Raw genomic sequence first — 21804 nt, forward strand, 5'->3', positions numbered from 1 at the left:
ATTGTTAGGCCTATAGTTGCAGATGAATATACAGACAAAGTCAAAATTATCAGCCCCGTTTATTTTTTTCCCCAATTTCTGTTTAACGAAGAGAATTTTTTTAAACACATTTCTAAACATAATAGGTTTAATAACTCATTTCTAATAACTGATTTATTTTGATCTTTGCCATGATGACAGTAAATAATATTTTACTAGATATTTTTCAAGACACTTCTATACAGCTTAAAGTGACATTTAAAGGCTTAACTAGGCTAATTAGGTTGGGCAGGTTAGGGTAATTAGGCAAGTTATTGTATAATGATGGTTTGTTCTGTAGACTATTTAAAAAATATAGCTTAAAGGGGCTATTAATTTTGACCTTAAAACATTTTTTTTAAATTGCTTTTATTCTAGCCGAAATAAAACAAATAAAACTTTCTGCAGAAGAAAAAAATATTTTATGAAATACTGTGAAACATTTATTTATCTGTTAAACATAATTTGGGAAATTTTTAAAAAAGAAAGAAAAAGGGGGGCAAATAATTCTGACTTCAACCGTATATAGTTCAGATCTAAAATGCACATTTATCTCAGCATCATATGATTAGGTTTAGTTATTTCACTTTAAAGGGACTGAGAACAATCTATTCTCTGCCAAATGGAAATGACTGAAATGAAATTACTGAATGTACACACAGAAGCATGAGGAAAATTCTCATGTTAGGGGGAAAAGTCTGTAATTAGAGGTTTTTGAATCTGAAAGAAAAATCCTGCATACACTGAAAAAAAAAATTCTTGTTGCAAATAATTTATATGGGTTGAATTTAAACAAATGTTCAACTTAATTTGTTTGTTTAAATTCACCTTAACACCTTAACTTAAAAAAAAGTTAATCCAAAGAATCATCTTTTCAGTGTAGTACTACTATGTATAGAAAATGTAAAAAGTAATGAAATCCTGGTGAATGAGATCTGATTATAGAGTTGTTTCCTTCTATTCTATGCTGAATGGTCATTTTAAAGTCTGGACTATAAATCCAATCACTCAGTTAAACAGTCCTTGATTGGTTTAATGAACTCATCAAATGCATAAGCAATACGTCATTGCTCTCTGTAAGGATAACTATGCTGTGTTTGGGCTCAAAAACACCTGCTCTAGATAAATACATATGATATACTATGGTTTACTAAAGTTTTGTGAAGCTACATACCCTAAAATGTTCAACAGCCATTTGGGATTGTTGTATTCTAGACATTTTCCACATTATGAGACTATCTGCTCAGTACAATAATGTGAAAAATGTTAGGATGTCCTATTGAATTTCATTATTTTCTGTATTAGAATATCCTCAAAAAAAAATTGGAAATAAAACATGAAATGAACAAACAGCAAGTGACATATCGCTCCGTGTCATTTTTACATAATCATGCATGACAAAAAACATTGGACAAGTATGCCAAGCTTTGATGAAGAAAGCCTCTCCTCTCTAAAAAAACATTGCAGCTTGTTTGCAAGGTTTGCATAGCTGCATCTATGACTTATTGAACAAAATAAAAAATTTTAAAAATCAAGACGTTGCAGTAGTCCAGTCAAAGTACAGACTTCATACTGAAAACCACAGAATTCAAAAGGCAGTCCAAACTTTTTCACGTGACTGTATAAAAGCTCATCTTTCATCAAATGAACCAGTAAGAACAAATCTTGAGCAAGTAAACGAATTGGGTGTCAAACCAGCTAAGACCAATCAGCCTGCTTTGTAGAAGCAATGTGTTTCCAGCAAACAACATGTAAAGGACCAATCAGCTTGTGTCATTTTGAGTTAGCTATTTCATGGCTAATAAAAATTATGAAATGTGTAAGGAGTAACTGGCAATATGCTGTTGAATTTTTAGAAAATAATGCACACCTGAAATGGAGATACAGCTACGATGAGAAGCGGTGTTGCAGTTACATCTCAATTGTGTAATATTTTCTACAAATTTAATAGACCAGTGTAAATTTTCTCACTTAAAATATGATTACCACACCCGGAGACATTGCTGAGATGTTTTTGTCCTCATACCACTACTACTTACTAGTTTCTTACATATGTCAAGAAGACCTGCCTGGAACTACTTTAGCGGTGCCTTTATTTTTAAATAATTGCACACCTCAGAATGTTCATCAGCCAATAAGAAACAAGCTTTCAAGAGCCCTGTAGAATGAGAACAGATACACAATCCACCAGTGTGGAAAAAATTTTGGCCCACCTGAATAATGAAAAATGTTACACAGACATTTTCACCATTGCGTTTTAGCTTGTGTTACCTAATGTACTAAACCAATGTTATTACACTGTTGTCTGGAATACTCTGATTGGTCAGTCACAACATTCCGAGATAACAACCGCTAAATAACACAGGCTCATCTGGAAACTCCATCAGCTATTTACTGAAAGCTTTGCATTTGTGACTGTTTGGCGCCATCTTGTGATTGAATATTACGCTGGTTAGTATATACTCAATCAGCTTATTTTCTGTAAGCTTAGCATTTGAGACTGTTTGGCGCCATCTTGTGACTGAATAATGCGCAGGTTAGTATATACTCCATCAGCCAGTTTTGTTTCTGTCAGCTTTGCTTTATTGACTATTTTGTGACCTCTAGTGACTTAATAATGCGCAGGTTAGTATATACTCCATCAGCCAGTTTTGTTTCTGTCAGCTTTGCTTTATTGACTATTTTGTGCCCTCTAGTGACTGAATAATGCGCAGGTTAGTATATACTCCATCAGCCAGTTTTGTTTCTGTCAGCTTTGCTTTGACTATTTGGTACACTCTAGTGACTGAATAATGCGAAGGTTAGTGTATACTCCATCAGCTGGTTTTGTTTCTGTCAGCTTTGCTTTATTGACTATTTGGTGCCCTTTAGTGACTGAATAATGCGCAGGTAAGTATATACTCCATTAGCCGGTTTTGTTTCTGTCAGCTTTGCTTTATTGACTATTTGGTTCCCTTTAGTGACTGAATAATGCGCAGGTAAGTATATACTCCATTAGCCGGTTTTGTTTCTGTCAGCTTTGCTTTATTGACTATTTTGTGCCCTCTAGTGACTGAATAATGCGCAGGTTAGTATATACTCCATCAGCCAGTTTTGTTTCTGTCAGCTTTGCTTTATTGACTATTTTGAGCCCTCTAGTGACTGAATAATGCGCAGGTTAGTATATACTCCATCAGCCAGTTTTGTTTCTGTCAGCTTTGCTTTATTGACTATTTTGTGCCCTCTACTGACTGAATAATGCGCAGGTTAGTATATACACTCCACCAGCTGGATTTGTTTCTGTCAGCTTTGCTTTGACTATTTGGTACCCTCTAGTGACTGAATAATGCGAAGGTTAGTGTATACTCCATCAGCTGATTTTGTTTCTGTCAGCTTTGCTTTATTGACTATTTGGTGCCCTTTAGTGACTGAATAATGTGCATTTAAGTATATACTCCATTAGCCGTTTTTTTTTCTGTCAGCTTTGCTTTGACTATTTGGTGCCCTCTAGTGACTGAATAATGCGCAGGTTAGTATATACTCCATCAGCCGGTTTTGTTTCTGTCAGCTTTGCTTTATTGACTATTTGGTGCCCTTTAGCGACTGAATAATGCGCAGGTAGGTATATACTCCATCAGCCGGTTTTATTTCTGTGAGCTTTGTGTTAATTAGCAGGTTAGCGTATACTCCATCAGCTGGTTTTGTTTCTGTCAGCTTTGCGTTATTGACTGTTTGGTGCCCTCTAGCGACTGAATAATGCGCAGGTTAGTATATACTCCATCAGCCGGTTTCGTTTCTGTCAGCTTTGCATTATTGACTATTTGGTGCCCTCTTTCGACTGAATAATATGCTGTCTGTATGCTTGAGATACTGAGATATTGTTCAGAATTGTACACATGCACACACATGGAAATTTTCTTAGTCTATCTGTGTTTTAACCAATCAGATTAAAACACCTATATGTAATGCAGTTAATGATGTTATGTAAGAATATAATTGTTGTTGTTTTGAGATTGTAAGCAGAGCGACCTACGAACTGGCTTCTGCTAATGAAACTGCTTTTGTTAGAGTACACTCCATCAGCTGGTTTCGATTCTGTCAGCTTTGCTTTATTGACTATTTGGTGCCTTCTAGCGACTGAATAATGCGCAGATTAGTGCATACTCCATCAGCTGTTTTGTTTTCAGTCAGCTTTGCATTTAATAAAGGAACGAATAAACCGCTACGGCGCAGAACAATGTTTTGTTCTATTTTTCATGTTTCGTGGCAAGTAACTGAGAGAAGTTGTGTGCTGTGAAGTAGCAAGCGAGATAAAAGTACATCCAGGGATGTGTTTGCCAAACAACGACGCAGCTGAACTACCATAGTAAGATGCGTTACGAACGATGTAGTGATGAGTGTTTCCCAAAGCCACGGTTACTCTGTCACAGAAGCACTGTTTGATCCATATTAGTTATAAAGTAAATAATTTAAATAGGCTACTGTAGCGATAATAAGCTCTGAACATATTTACTCGATATTGATCTAAGAGCCAATCACACAGAAGTAACATGTGACAACAACAACCAATCAGTATGAAGTCAAAAAGATAATTTTCTACTGCAATTTGCTAACAAACTCGACAAAACGACAAAAATAAAGAAATGAGTGACAAAAGTAAACTAACCTCGAGTTATTATCCAAAGATGATGAAAATGTGGACAAAAATATTTAGTTACATGGAAGTGGTTCAGCTACCTGAAATGTGACAAGGAGCAGATTTAAACAATCTGTAAAGTATGTCAATGGTTTGTCAAAACCAAGTCTGGCAACACAACCAACCTATTTAATTACCTAAAAAAAGGATAATCCAAAAAAAAAACTGATAGTTTTACAATTTGTGTGGACTTGCTGGAAGTTGTACTGTATATTTTTAATTTTTTTTTAAAAATATTAATGCCAAATTAATCTTTTTAAATGATTTTACTATTGGTTTTAATTTAAGGCCAAATGTGTAATCTGTTTTTGTTAATAAACAATATTTTAAATTGTAGTTTAATGAATTTTTGTTGCATCAGTCATTGTTGGGTTGATAACTTTTAAAGCTGGAAGTATTAACGATTTATTTAGAAATGTACTGTTATTGTTCAATATGGGAAAAAAATTATCGAGTTTGCATTTTTGCCATATTGCCCAGCCCTAATATATTCTATATTTTTTGTTTGCACAAGCTCTGAAGATTTCTGCTTATAAATCATAGGTCGCTTTTGGTATGAGCCACGGCTGTGCTCAAAATGGCATAAATGATTTCGGAGTGCACTACGAAGGGAGTGCACTTGCCAACCTAAAGTTCGTGATAACTGAACTCCAAAAAATAACTTTGAACTCAAATTAGACATGAGAGAGAACTTTTTTGAAAATTATTGATTCAAAGTGGATGTTGGAACATTCAAAAGAAATAGGGCATAGGGGGGATAACTGGGAATAAAACATAACCCAGAACTTTGTTTCTAACAACAGCTCTAGAAAAGTAGTTGCAACCGCACTCATTTACGAATGTTCGTTGGAACGACGGATTCGAGAATCGCCAAATCGCTGAACTATAATTGCACCAATGGAGTGAGTGACTTTAGTTTGCTAACAAGTTTTTATTTTCGGAAACGCACCCCAGGATGGTTGTTTTTGCAGAATAAAGCCCTTCAGTCTCTGCATCGCGTCACTATGCCGGTAAACCTGACAACCTCCTCAATATACTGTATCCGTAACTTAACAAATGGAACCCAATTATGAACAGTTACCAGTTAATCATCTTAATCATTAAATGAACAGTTGCTGTGCACGCCAACGCATCTGTAAAAGAAGGGACAAAATGTTTAAAATAAAAAAAATCTCTAAAAAGGCCTCTTCTGCTTCCTCATATTGTGCTTATTAGGCTGAATGTCCTCCAGAAGAAAATCTAGCTGTCCAGAGTCCAAAAAACGTCTTATAGTTCGTCTCGGGCTGTCCTGTCCAGCGGAGACTGAAGCACATCTGAGTTCTGGGCCTCTGTGCTGATCTCACCCTGTTCCTGGGTCTTACCCCGACGCTCCCTGTCCCAGTCCGTTCGCACTTTCTCATTGTCCCACACTGTGGAGGTCTCTGTGTCACTGATGTAGCCAGCCTCACCAGTGTAGTGTGTGGGGAACACCAGCAAGGGCTCTGCTGAAAACGCTTTCAGGTCCCTCGTCTCAAACTGCTCCATATAATCCGATCTGAAGAGGAAGATGATGATATTAGATGTAAACATATATTGATAATTATATTTTCTGTTATTAATAACTGTATTGTTATTCAAAGTCCATTATAAATATGACATTTTATAGTTCTAAATGATATTATAAAAGAACTAGATTTACACGTGAAATTACAGTCAAGCTCGAAATAATTCGTACCACTAGCAAATTCTGACTTAAAATTTTAGTTCAAATGTAAATAAAATCTGAGAAATATACATATATATTTTTTAACAATGATGCCTCTTTTACATCGTCTTATTATCTTTTGGGGTCATTTCCGATCAACCCAGAGTGTAGTTAACTCAAAATGTACTGAAATTTAATTGTACTCATTTGAAAAGAGTTTTAAACTCAGCGTTGAAGGTAATATGTTAATTAAATACTTCTTTATTTCAACTTAAATGGAGTAAGTTTACAGTACTCATATAGATTAGTTTTTTTGAACTCAAATGGTTTGCTGCAGTTGGTTTCCTTAAATGGTTTGAGTTGCCTTAACTTATAGGGTTTAAAGTACTTAGTTGGTTTGAGTTCTCTTGATTTATTGGGTTTTACTGTGCTCAAATTACATCGTTTACTCAAATGGATTAAGTTCACAGTACTCAATAGGATTAGTTTCTGTTCTAAAAATAGCTAACCATAGTGCCACTTAACAGTAAGCTGCATCTAATATTTTTTGTAGCTATTCTTTTTAAAATCACAATTGCATTGGTGTAAATTTGAAAACGACATTAAGTTATATATATATATATAAATATTTCATATTAGCTAGCTGGTCTCCATAGCAACGGTTGCGGGTGCAGTAAAGGGGAGGAGATGATTTGAAAGCATGGCAGAAAAAAAGATAAAAACATATCGTTTTCACAGTGAACAGGAGGAAGAGTGCCAGCAAAGCGGCACAATGTTGAGAAACATTCCAAAACGTGTCACGCAAGCTAACGTTACCATGTTAACTACCCACCGGGCAGCACACTACAAGTGGATAGTGAAGGAAGTCCGGAAGGTTTGTGAAAGCTGCAGTCTTTTTTCACGAGACCGGTGAAACCCCCCCAAAAAGAAACCGAAGACTCATTTAGAGCTACACATTTTTGACTAGAAAAACATTTTATTTTATTTTCAGACAGGATGTAATCTCCACTCTTCCCGATGTCCAACTTGGGGCAACTATAATAGTCAGAAGAGTGTTGGCCATGTTAAAATTCTGTAAATTTGGTGATAATTCAGTAAAATCTGAAAGTTGATTGATGTTACACATTGTACATCATAGTGCATGATTTGTTAAAAAGGGTTATTGGCTAGTGAAAATATTGTAGAAATAATCATTTGATAATATAAATACTTGCAGAGATTTATGGAAATAAAGTGTTGCATATTGATATTTCTGTTTTCTACCTTGTTAAATCATTGTTGACAACTATTGTAGAATCATGGAATAATGAAATGAAAATGAGAGTGGCCATCTAATTAATGACGCATAGTGATTGACTGTGGGATAAAAATATGGAGAGAGATTAGACTCAATAATAATTCACGCAAAAGACACGATGTACACATGCGTAGCCAAATTCACGTACGTAAAATATTTATTTATACTTACAAAAACAATTCACATGCACAAAATAAAAATACATTTTCATAAAATACGTTTCACAAATGCAAAACACCATTTGCAAATATATAAGAGTGTACAAAAAGTTTTGAATGTTTAAAATTCACGAGTTCATCCTGAATGAGAATGTGCAAATCCTCTCTCACGTACGACTCACCCTGAATACGAGTGTGTGCATTTTGAGACTTTCCTGCCAGAAACAGGCAACTCGTACCTCTCAGCCAATCAGATGAGAGCTTTACTCGATGTCAACCACTCTGCGCTCCTTTTGCGCAGTCTGTACTCTAACCAACATGGCGGATACTCCTGTAAGTCAATACTGTTTCCTACTAGTTTGTGTATACGCTTTTTATAGTAGAATCTGAGTGTATTTTCAGTAACTCAATAGAAAAGTGCTTGTGTTAAGTCTATGCTAATTTAAGTGTATAGTAATAAATGTGCAAAGCATCTTGTATTAGCCGCCATGTTGTAATTTGATCATTCCCGTTCTCAGTGAGTTGTGATTGGTTGAACAGTAAGCTCGCATCTTATTGGCTACAGGGCACGAGTGACTCACGTGGGAGGTGTGTGCTGACAGGAAAGTCTCAAAAAAGCACACACTCGTATTCAGGGTGAGTCGTACGTGAGAGTGGATTTGCACATTCTCATTCAGGATGAACTCGTGAATTTTAAACATTCAAAACTTTTTGTACACTCTTATATATTTGCAAATGGTGTTTTGGATTTGTGAAACGTATTTTATGAAAATGTATTTTTATTTTGTGCATGTGAATTGTTTTTGTAAGTATAAATGAATATTTTACGTACGTGAATTTGGCTACGCATGTGTACATCGTGTCTTTTGTGTGAATTATTATTGAGTCTAATCTCTCTCCATATAAAAAGGGTGGATTGAGAGGATTGTTACACACTGAGGAAGGCATTGTGGCGAAACTTTTGTGTCTTTAAATCACCCAAAGAATGTAAAAATAATAACAGTACGAAGCAATTACTTAATGACTGCGAATAATTACCTTTTTGAATAATGAGAACTATTGTGAGAAATCATTAACATGATCAGTGTCTTCACATAGATGAATCTCATTAATTATTATTAGTAATATCTAATTAAAAGTAAATTGAGCAAATTTGTTATTTGAGAAGTGTGTATCAAACTGGTAGCCCTCCACGTTAATCGGTACCCAAGAAGTAGCTCTGTTTCAAAAAGGTTGGTGACCCCTGGCCTAAAGCATAACCTGGTATGAACAGCATTATCTCAAAGAGCTAAGGTTACATTTAGTGCCTTTTAAATTCCTTTTAATTTATGGCGAATTAATAAAAACCCATAAAGCCCCAGAACTGGCCAATTATAAAAATTGTGTCATAGAAACATTAATTCTCTAATGCCTTTTTGCTTCATAGGTGTATTAATTTAGTTTTGCCTGTCTACATGTTTTGACTCTGAAAGTGCTGCTAGCTATAACTAAATATGTTCATCGTTCTAATGGAGTACCTAAATCTTTGATCGATAAGAATATTAACAGCAAATTGAAATTTCCTATATTCCCATGAACCCCATCATTTTTCTGTATTTTCTGCTTTTAAAATTTTTTTCTGTTGAACACCGAATTTCTTAAGGATGTTGGGAACGGGTAGCCATTGACTTCTACAATATTTTGTATGTATTTTTTTGGATGTGAATGGCTACCGATTACAAATATACAACTTCAAAATATACAATCAAACAAGTTTGGGATAGCTGAGAGCAAGTAAATGGTGTGTAAAATTTTAATTTGGGGGTGTTCTTCTTTCAACTAGTTAGCAATGTTAGAGCTAGTTTGTTTGTTTGGAAAAATATACTGTATTTTTTGGTTATTAAGCGTTTGTGACTATGTAACAACATTTAAGATGACAAAATAATTTTAATATAGCATACTTTCATATATTATATTATATTATATTATATTATATTATATTATATTATATTATATTATATTATATTATATTATATTATATTATACCAAAACTGTTGCTGGCATATGTGAGATGTGTAGAGGATTTCCTTAATTTGTAATACTTACACAGGATGCTTATTGAACATAACAGGAAGGAATTCATCTACAGGCAACATTTTACTGAGTGGTTGTGCTTTAAGAAGCTTTCTGGCTCCTTGTAAAGACATCATGTAACCCAAGGTCCAGTAGGAATAGTCTGCCTCCACTAGGTTGCGAATATTTGGTACTGCTTTTTCAGGCCGGTCCACTTGCATCCTCTTCCTCCCAATATAACTGAAGGGTTGGAAATCAAATAGCCAACATGAAGAGATCTTTCATCGATGCACAAACCAAAAATGTGACAGTGACTTTAGACTTACATGAGGTCCCAGTCCAGATTCTGACTTTGCAGCTCACGCAACAGATTTTGCAGGCGGCGCTTGAAGAAAATCTCAAATCTTAAGTCATCTTCAAGCACCAGCGAGGTCTTCAAGCCTCGGTCTACAATCTGTGATGCACAGGACATATATGTGAGATTTTTAAAGTTCCCCACAAGGTCCTTAATCTAACAGTAGCGGTACACGGACTGTAACACATGTTCCATGAGAAATTTTGGATTTTGGCCAAAAATGTTAAATATCAAAGAAACACTTTTTCCACTTTTTTTGGTGGGGGGTCAGTTGTGTCATGCCATGGCACATTTGCTATTTACAAGGTGGACTTTGTAAGCGGAAAAACTGAACACTTCACTAGTGAGAAAACAGCTAAACAGACCATCTGTAGCGAGGATTAAGAATGAGCCTCCTCCATTCTGCCTCTTTACTTTCTCTTTCTCTTCACTTTTACTCTTTACTCCTTTCGTGGAGTAAGAAAACGGTGAAAACTCACTTCACTAAAGACATCCATTAGCCTACATATTTAATTTTGTTTGTTAAGCACAAAGATTTGTTTCAAAATCTTTTCTAACAACACTAATAGAACTAATAGAACAATAATAATAAAGTGTGGTCGAATAATTGAGTTATATCCAAACACATGTCCTATTCTCATGCCCCATATGGTGATGGATGCATACATCTCCAAAACCTGACAGGAGGACAAATCTAAACTTATTTTTATTAATAATACTGCTAATAATAATAATAACATTATACAAATGCAAATTGTCATGAATAAACTGAAAAACGTGAAAATTACAGTTACACTGATCTGAAAATAGCAACAAATCATGCCAAATAGGTCTGGCACCTTATTGCGCCGGATGTATGACAGAGTTAGAGCCCCTAGAGTTGAACTGCTGAGTTAAAATTTTTTTAAATCCATTCAGCTGATTCCAGGCTACTTTTAGCTTAGCTTAGCATAGATCATTGAATCGAATTAGCCTACTAGCAGCTCGCTCAAAAATGAGTTTTGATCATTTTCCTATTTAAAGCTTGACTCTTCTGTAGTTAATATGTGTACTAAAACCAATAGAAAGTTAAAAGTTGCTGTTTTCTAGATCAGTGTTTCCCAACCCTGTTCCCAAAGGCACACCAACAGTACACATTTTAAATGTCTTCTTAATCAAACATACCTAAATCAACTCATCAGAAAATAAGACACTCCAAAACCTGAAATGAATGGGTCAGATAAGGGAGACAAAATATTTACAGTTGGTGTGCCTCTAGGAACAGGGTTGGGAAATACTGATCTAGATCAACATGGCTAGGATCTATACTCTCATTCTAACGTATTAAATAAGGAACTTTATTCCATGGCTGCAGTAGGCACAATGATATTACGCAGCACCTGAAAACAGTCCCCAGGTGGGTAACTAATAATAATATCATGCATAATATTGTTGCACCTGCTGCAGGCCTGGTATGGCTGCAAAGTTCCTTGTTTATTACGCCAGAATGAGAGTATGGTAACTAGCCATAAGCCTAGAAAACGGCAACATTTAATCTTCTGTCAGTCTTAGTACATGATAGAACTACAGAAGAGTCAAGCTTTACTAGGAAAAATAATCTTATTTTGAAAACTTTATTTTGAGTGAGATGCTAATGGTCTAATCCAATTCAATGATGTATGCTAAGCTAAGCTAAAAGGGCTCCAACCAGACCCAGAAATTGACTGAATGGATTCAAAAATGGTAAAACTTAGGCTAAGTTTACAAGTCCTCTATAGTAAAATGGCTATTTCCAATAAATATGCATTTATAAATGCAAATGTATAAACCTAATAAAACGGTTTCTGAAAAAAAAAAAACGGCAACAATTTCTGCAGGCAATGTAAAATAATTTACTCAAATTATCTGAAAAATCACGAATAAAGTCACTAGTATTATGATTTAATGATTTATCACTGATGACCAACAGAGACCAGTGATGGGAATAACTGGTGTTACTAATGGCGATACTTTTTTCAGTAACGAGTAATCAAATTAATTACTGCTTCCCCCGTTACAATGCAGCTACCGTTACTGACACAATAAAGTGTGTGCTACTATAATTGAGAACACTGAAGTGGTTTTCATGTGAGCAGCGTCTCTCTCAGCCATAGGACATCTCTTTCTTTGAGGGCGAGACACATAAAAAACCAGTGATGATGACTGGTGTGTCTGTGAACATGGCGTAACTGAGAATGTGATGATTGGCTTAGATAAGAGTTCATTTCCATCGTTTGTCAACACAGAAGCACACGCACAGTCAGTCGCACGCACCAAACTAGAAATAAAAGCACTACTTTTCCCTTTTTGAGGTGAAAGGCAAGAGTCTCTCTGCGTCAGTGAGAGGTAATTCTAATCTAATGAAGCACCTCAAGTCTTGTGAGTTGTAGTTTTTGCAATAAACATTTAAAGTTCTAAACCATCTATTGTGTTTTATTGTGCAACTATAGTAATGAGAATATTTATAATATTTTGAATTTGATGGTTGACTCACATTATCCCACAACAACATTAGTGTACAATGTTTTATATTTATTTAATAGACATTTGACAAATTAGATGTTTTTTTTTAAAGTAACGCAATCATTACTTTCCATGCTAATTAGTTACTTTTAAAATTATGTAACTCGGATACTATTTGTAAGAAGTAACTAGAAACTATAACCGATTACTCTTTTAAAGGAACGTGCCCAACACTGAAAGTGACGCTGCAAATTTGCCAAAGAAATCCAGAAATACAGGCTTAAGTTTTAGCAACATGTAAACAATTTTGTTGATCAGTAATACATAAACTGATTGAGAAATCATTGTACAGCTTGTCATCATGGTTCTAAAATTATCTAAGAATTTAAATGGAATCAGGTCAACAAACAGCATGGTGCAAGATGTGAAAATGATACCTGCACCAACACTTTCCTGTCGCCCCAATACAGCAATATAGCAAGGCATTGTAGAGATATATCAAAGTGTTTGATTTCGCAATTTCATTCCTGTATTATTTTGAGAACAGATCAGTTTATCAAAAACTTTTCCCTAGGCTTTTAAATGGTACTTCACGCAAGCAGTTGATTCTAACGCAGCAAATTTTTAGCCAAACTGCAAACAGGGATGTGTGCCAGACCTCTTTCCAGATGTTATAGTGGGACAGGAAGCAGCCCAGCTCTCCTTTAGTGAGAGGTCTGCCGTGATAAGGGTCACTGTAGCCGGGCAGCATGTGGATTCCCAGAGCATGGATCTCGCTGACGTTCATAGCTCTAGATTTAAAAAAAGACAAGCCGTGAGTGAGTGTTTTGACCTGATAAAGAAGGCCTCGTTTGTTTGAAGATAACACAAGCAGACTCACTTGCCATCAACAGCAGCAATAATCTTACATTCGATCTCTTGCTCTGTCAACGCCCTCAGCATGCGCTCACGCCGGTCACCTCGTCGCTTCAGGTTGATCATAAACACCTTTAACAAACACACACACACAGCACTTAATAAACACATCAACCAAGAAGCACCCTGATTGCTAAAATGTGACCATAGACCACAAAACCAAGACTCCATTTTTGATGTTAAAGAGCACCTATTATGCAAATATCACTTTCATAAGGAGTTTAAACACAGTTGTGTGGCAGCAGTCTGTAAATATAACCAGCTTCTAATGGTAAAAATGTATTAATTTAATTTTTTTAGAATCCCACTTAATAAAAACAGAAAAACTTAGATTGACATTTCCCGTTGTACGTGTCATCAGAGGTTATAAGCACACACTAGTGACAATCTCCCCCTCATTAGCATAGGAAGTTAGTCATGTTACCACTATGCAGACACGTCGGTATTTGTAGCTCTGCCCTTTTTTTGAAAAGCTCATCTCATTTGAATTTAAAGCGACAGTTACTAAAATGGCACAATTATGAAATAAGCCTTAAAGGTTTTTAAAAAATTTTAAGAGGTATACAACACTATTAGTGGGGAATTTAGAGCTGGAACTTCACATACACACGCTGGGGATGTTTTGCGTTCCCTCGCAAAGATGTTTTGCGTTCCCTCGCAAAGATGTTTTGCGTTCCCTCGCAAAGATGTTTTGCGTTCCCTCGCAAAGATGTTTTGCGTTCCCTCGCAAAGATGTTTTGCGTTCCCTCGCAAAGATGTTTTGCGTTCCCTCGCAAAGATGTTTTGCGTTCCCTCGCAAAGATGTTTTGCGTTATCTCGCAAAGATATTTTGCATTCGCTTGCAAAGATGTTTTGCGTTCCCTCGCAAAGATGTTTTGCGTTATCTCGCAAAACTGTTTCTCCACAAACACTTCCTGTTCACTTCATTCATGTAAACCCTCACGTTTTTGTTGAAATTCTCAAGTATTTTACCATTCTATCCCACTTTCTTTACATTAAAGCTGTGCGCCGATCATCGCCTTTCATATGCAACCTCTGAACAACCTCTGATATATTGCTCACTGGAGTAAGATGGGTATTCAGAAAGGGGATTATAAATGCAAGCAAGATGCTGTAATTCAGAAAAATTATGCCATGGCAATTCCACTGAATAATATGACTTTCCACTTTTATTCCACAATTAAAATGATTATGTATGTATGAACGCAGATGATAACAACAGTTCATTTAAATACTTACCTAATATAAAGCTTAAATTTACATTAGACGTGATAACTGTGCAACTTTGAAATGAAACTGCTGAACTGTGAAACTGCTTTGAAATACAACATTTGAACGTTTGTATATATAAAAAAAGCCACATTGTAGAGTGCAGTGATGTTATGTAGTTTCAAAATACAATATATTAACAGTTTAATGTGGAAAAATACAACGTGGGTGTCTTAAGGTGCAAAAATACAACATTTGGGCCCCATGACAAACTAATTGAATAGCCCTGATGTACTGTATAGTTTGTGAGGAAATGGCAATGTTTGGTTGAGATGCAACTGTTTGTAAATCTGGAAGCTAAGGGTTCAAACAAATCTAAAATCACTTTTAAAATTGTCAATATTCGGTTCTTAGCAATGAAAATTACTTAAAGTTTTTATTTATTTATGGTAAGAAATTTACAAATTATCTTCCTGAAACATGACCTTTACTAAATATTCTAATGGTTTTTGGCATAAAGTTGATTATTTTGACCCATCCTATGTAATTTTGAGTATTCCCAAAGTAATGCCTGTATAACATAAGACTTTGTGGTCCAGGGTCACAAATGAAAACATAGTTACCTCATCAAAGCCCATTTTATCAGGTTTTCTGACAGGTTTGGGTAAGTATCTGGAAGGTTCAACTGGGGGATTTCGTACTGTGAAATAAAAGAAGAGGTTACATTTAATGAAACAAATGGTAGAAACTGCATGTAATGTTAAAATGGCTGCATGTAAAACTCAGAGAGCCTTGTTATTAAAACAACCATTATTAAAACAAGGCTTTATTTAGCAACAGTCGAGATTAATGTTTAAATGCATCGCAGACTACTATTACATTTCCTTCTTTGAAACATACCATTGACCTCCAGCATAGTGTGAATGAAGCTGTCTGCCTCGTCCTGCAGAGTGCTGTGGGCACGAAGAGGAACCGGCAGGTGCCCATATATTTCTCTGTTGCAAATAAACATTTGGACCTCTGCAAACAAACATAACAGAATACAAAAAAAGTGAGAAAAAAAATTTAATGATAGATATTTTTTTCCTAAACTGTCCCTTAAAGGAACTGAACATTTCCTCATAACCTTCAGTATATTTTCCTTTGTGTTAAAAAAAAAAGGAAAAAAAAAAAGGACTAAAACAGGTTTGGAACAAGTAGAGGATGGAAAACTGATGACATGATTTTCATTTTTGGGAGAACTGTTTTTATGGTGTTTTATGCATATTATGAAATGTTTTTATGCATATTATTTATGCATATTATAGCATGTTCTTAAAGGGGCAATTCACCAAAACAAATCTGTTATTCCAAACCTAATACTTTCTTTTGTAGGGCAACAACAACAACACAACAAATAAAACAAAAACTCATGATACAAGGTTTTGAACTCCCATTGACTTTGTGTAAACAAATCTTCTTTTAAGTTACATGAAGGAAAGAAAGTCATACAGGAATAAAACAACAAGACAATAAATACAATTTATTTTGGGGTTAAGGGTGTTTTCACACCTGTTATTTGGTTCATTTGGTCCAGACCAAGGACAACACATTCATCCATTTTGGTTTCTTTTCTCACCTCACTGGTTGCTCTAGTCTGAATCACTTGAAACAAACCAAATTGCTCTCATTTGACAACATTCAGACCACTCGTTGGCCAAATGTGTTATTAAACATACGCAAATATTCCTACAAAACTCCATCAGACAAGATGCTTGGAAATACAGAGAGACAACTATGCCGGATGAATAGTATGATGTATGCCTGGTCACCGTTTATTATTTGAAATATATGTTGAAACATGTCATTTTATGCATGCATAGGACAACTTTCATCATTTAAATGTAGTTATGACATTATTTGATATGTCTTTGTCATGACAACTTGACATTATCAAGACAATACACTTACCAGCCACTTTATTAGGTACACCTTACTAGTACCGGGTTGGACCCCCTTTTTGCTTTGTGGCATAGATTCAACAAGGTACTGGAAATATTCCTCAGATATTTTGGTCCATATTGACTTGATAGCATCATGCAGTTGCTGCAGATTTGTCAGTTGCACATGCATGATGTGAAATTCCTGTTCCACCACCATTATAGCACCGGTACTCTTGTAACCGGTATGTACCGGATCAAATCAGCTGATGAATTTCGGTGCCTAATTTCGGTGCTGCGACAATTCTGACACAACAATGTGAAGCAGATAATTTACAAAAGTTGCTTGTGAGGGGGATACACGTCAAACTTAATGCCACATTTGAGGGCTCAAAGGCAGAGGAATGCACTGTTTCTGCCACCATCTGGCACGTTTAATGAGTACGTACATGGACACTAATGCTCCGATTTTAATATGATTTAGACAATACTCTGATTTAGAGACTAGACTACCATGTAAACAGTGATTTTTGATAACCTTAAAAGGACCACAGACACCTGCATCGCGAAATGCGGAGGTTTTTTTCTTTCAATTTAACATGCGGTATCAAATTCCATTAAAAGAGCACTCTTCCACCAGTTCCTGTGTCAGCAAACGATAGCCAAACGATACTCAACCCTATCCACTACATCCCAAAGGTGCTCTATTGTCTGAGATGTCTGAGATGATTCGTGCATTATGACATGACAGGTTATGCTGCTGGAAGTAGCCATCAGTAGATGGGCACACTGTAGTCATATAGGGAAGGACATGGTCAGAAACAATACTCAGGTAGGCTGTGGCGTTGACAAAATGCTCAATTGGTACTAATGAGCCCCAAGTGTGCCAAACAAATATCCCCCACACCATTACGACACTAACACCCTGTGTGGTATTCTGCTGTAGCCCAACCACCTGAAGGTAGGACATGTTTTGCATTCAGAGATGCTCTTCTGCATACTTCGGTAATGAGTGGTTATTTGAGTTACTGTTGCCTTTCTATTAGCTCAAATCAGTCTGGCCATTCTCCTCTGATCTTTGGCATCAACACGGCATTTGCACCCAGAGAACTGCTGCTCACTGGATGTTTTATCTTTTTTGGACCATTCTCTGTAAACCCTAGAGATGGATGTGGATGAAAGTCCCAGAAGATCAGCAGTTTCTGAAATACTCAGACCAGCTTGTCTGGCACCAACAACCATGCCACGCTCAACGTTTCCTAATTCTGATGAATTCAGTTTGAACTGCAGCAGATCGTCTTTACCATGTCTACATGCCTGAATGCATTGAGTTGCTGCCATGTGATTGGCTGATTAGAAATTTGCATTAACGAGCAGTTGGACAGGTGTACCTAATAAAGTGGCCGGTAAGCGTATAACTTGTCATAAATATGTCACAAACATCATTGTCATGAGGTCATTGTAATTGCACTTGCCTTCAGCCCATAATGCAGTGGAAAATAGCAGCTGGTTTAGTCTAAAAATGTGCAGTACTTTCTGCAGTTTGATCTGTGTGAGAATGTTTTCACCACAAAACAACCGCTCCAGACCACCTCTTTGGGCAGGTTTTGATATGGCTGTTAAGTCTACTTTTGGCACACAAAGTGAGCGCGATTGTTGCATTCACAAATGCCCAAACAAAAGGCACCAAATGAGAAAACAAACTTTTGTGCAATTCAAATATACTAAATGAGGCATGCGTGGAAACAACCCAACCACACAGAATACGTTTTCTCTTTCAATGCGTTGTGTAGACATGCAATCGGCGGACTGGGTGACCATTATGTCTGTGTCTTTTGAAGCGGTATACACATGAATGCCACATTTTTTAGATGCCATTAAAAGAACTTTTACACACAGAGCTGCTCATCACTGTCAGTTCCAAAGCAGTGGACCAATCAGAAAAACTCGAAGGCAGGCAATGTTGCAGTTTTCTGTTTACAGGCACTAAGAAGCCTGCATTGTGGTTATCTGTCGTGGCACACACCTGCTATTCGGGCTGAGAAGGCGAAGACTATAATGTCATCAAAAGCCCAGGTGTAGTCTGGATGTGGCGGATGAAAAGCCAACTGTTTGGAAGCTTCTTTCCGCAGGTCCACCAGGAACGTCGAGTGCACCATTGGAACCGCAAAGCATCCCTTACGAACTTGCTTGCGCATGGGGATGTAGGCAGGAGTTCGTTTATAGTAGCCCTAGAAAAGATTTACATGTTTTTTCATACTTTTGGAAAAAAATTTAATAAATGTTTATATGCACATGTGGACGAGAGGTTTACCTGTGATGTCATTCCGCACCAGAAGTTTGAGTAGGCGGCACGAGACTCCATCATTGGTGCCACAATTGTCTTGTTCTCCTTTATTAGTTTCCATAAGGCATCTCGGTTGATCAGGAGATTATCACAATCAATCATCTGAAACATTCAAAAGTAACTTATCCAGTGTGCTTCGTACTTAAGACTGAATCTAACACAAAGTTCCCTTAATTTATTGGTTAAGACACTTCCTCTATAGAGTTTTTACTGTAATTTTGGTGAAATTGTAATTCATAATAAATATGTATTATTTATTTTTTTACTTTCCTAAAACTGGGTTGTGGCTGGTAAAACGTATGCTGGAATAGTTGGCAGTTCATTCCGCTGTGGCGACCTCTAAAATAGAAACGAAGCCAAAGGAAAATTAATGATTTATTTTATTAAAGGCACAATATGTAATTATACGCCATCAGAGGGTGCAAATTCACACCAAACAAAGGCATATTTTAAATGAAGCCCTGACTGAGTGTGGAATCATGGGAGTTTTCCACTTTATTACATAAGGACTGTGTCTGAAATCACCTACTACTAAAGTAGGTACTGCATTTAAGTATAAATGTACTGCTTGGCCGTTAGAAAAGTATATTCTATACAGTATGAATGAAACTCGGACATATTGCATCCGCCATTTTGTCATCATCACGTAACTTACCCGCATCAGTTGCATCGTTTCACTCCCATTCATAAATTCTCTCTTGGTGCGTCAATGGATGATGTACCCGCATCCAATGTGCACTTCATAATTTCGCGGGAAGTAGTAGGTTATCTGGGTACTAACTGATTTTCGAATTCTATGAATTTGAACATACTACTCGGCTCGCATACTGTTTTTAGCGTACTATATAGTATGGAAGTATGCGATTTTGGACGCAGCATATGTCTTCATTACATTAAGGGACTCCTGCAGAAACCATGTTTATGGATGAGCTAAAGTATTCAAAAATGACCACTTCTGGTTCTTGCTGCAATGATAATGTGGAGAAGATGCAGTGCTGTTTTATCATACTTCACACATTTAAAGTTCTGTTATAATGCTGTTCTGTGCAGTCAAATAAAACACAATAGATATTAAATAGATTGCATTTGGTGATTCCCTGATTTCAACAACACTGAAGCAGTAATCAAGGGTGTGTGACAGCACTAGCATGAAGGCACAGAACATAGTCTGTCAATAGTTAAAACTGCTTATTTCTCCAGATTTTATCATTCTTTGAAACTTTTGGGATAATGCAAGTACAAAAGTCCGCAATACATAATATTCTGAACTATAACTATAACTCTAAATATATATATATATATATATATATATATATATATATATATATATATATATATATATATATATATATATATATATATATATAAATTATTAGACCCTTTAAGCTATTTTTTTCTCTCGATAGTCTACAGAACAAACCATTGTTATACAATTACTTGCCTAATTACTCTAACCTGCCTAATTAACCTAATTAACATAGTTAAGCCTGTAAATGTCTGTATTTGTGTATAGAAGTGTCTTGAAAAATATCTAGTCAAATATTATTTACTGTCATCATGGCTAAGATCAAAATAAATCAGTTATTAGAAATGTTTAGAAAATAAACAGGGGGGCTAATAATTCAGGGGGGCAAATAATTCTGACTTCAGCTCTATATAGTTCACTGTTCACATGTAGAACACTGTTCTTGTGTTTTTTTTTGTGGATATTTTAATGAAAAAATATTGTACTTTTAAACTGAGCGACTGTGCTTTTGAGCTGAGCTGATCTGAACTGGTGCAACAAGCTGCTGTAAAATTTCCTCTCTGTCAATCTTGCCTCTCCCCTCCTTGCTGTGGTTTATGTGTAAACTGCTTTAATGTCTAGACGTGTGTGTCTGAGCTGAGCGCTGTAGAAACTGAGTGCCAAAGTTAAACACTTTTCTCCTGTTTTAGGTTTAGTTTAGGTTTAGGAACTACAAGAATTCTACCAGAAAACTACAAGAATGGCCACAGCAGTCACTCTGATCTGTGTGTACTAAATTTCTTTCTCAAATCATATTTACATTCTAAGCTTCTATTGAGATTTTAGAATTAAGCTTTGATCATATTTGATCATCTGTGGTCATATTTTATTAAGTCATTACCCTAAAAACATCTTTTTTGTAATATATCCTATAATTGTGTACGAATTACGAGACCACTGGCAAAGGTATTTACCTTCCTTTGTCTGGAAAGCTTGAAAAACATATCTGAAGTTATGTTTTTGTTAGTAGGAAGTTGCTAGGCAACAGAGCCAGGCATATTCAAAGGCATGTAAAAAAGCAAACACTGAAATGCAAAAGTCAAACTCACTGCTGTTGTCATTCAAGACAGAAATACTCAGAACTCTTTTGTGTTTAAATAAATTAACAATGTTAGAATGAAATATATTGTACACATTTGGAAAACGTCATGGTACTATAGTTATATGGTTCTATTTCAACAAAGTTATTAACGAGCCTCTATTATGCATTATAAAAGATCATATTTTGGTTTTGAGGGTCTCCAACAACAGGCTGATATGCATGCAAGGTCAAAAAACACTTCGTCTGATAATATGCATTTTGATTTTTTCAGTGATTCATTTGCTCCCAAACCTCTCCTTTGCATGAGGATAATCTGCTGTGACTGGCCCAATGACCCAGTCTGTTGTGATTGGTTGACTGTTCAGCG

General features: G+C 36.0%; 1 protein-coding gene across 1 annotated transcript in view; it reads right to left on the bottom strand.

Moving 5' to 3' along the window:
• Window positions 1–21804, bottom strand: part of colgalt1a (collagen beta(1-O)galactosyltransferase 1a) — a 35387-nt gene continuing 13583 nt past the window's right edge. Inside the window, exons 4-12 of the mRNA XM_056454115.1 lie at window positions 19078–19212; window positions 18790–18994; window positions 15745–15864; window positions 15468–15544; window positions 13601–13707; window positions 13379–13511; window positions 10211–10338; window positions 9918–10124; window positions 1–6227 (exon numbers count right to left, since the gene is read on the bottom strand). Of these exons, the coding sequence (XP_056310090.1) occupies window positions 5960–6227; window positions 9918–10124; window positions 10211–10338; window positions 13379–13511; window positions 13601–13707; window positions 15468–15544; window positions 15745–15864; window positions 18790–18994; window positions 19078–19212 (1380 nt within the window). The 3' untranslated portion in view covers window positions 1–5959. The remainder of the gene's footprint in view (window positions 6228–9917; window positions 10125–10210; window positions 10339–13378; window positions 13512–13600; window positions 13708–15467; window positions 15545–15744; window positions 15865–18789; window positions 18995–19077; window positions 19213–21804) is intronic.

This window comes from Danio aesculapii, chromosome 3 (assembly GCF_903798145.1).
Source record: "Danio aesculapii chromosome 3, fDanAes4.1, whole genome shotgun sequence".
NCBI classification, from domain to species: domain Eukaryota; kingdom Metazoa; phylum Chordata; class Actinopteri; order Cypriniformes; family Danionidae; genus Danio; species Danio aesculapii.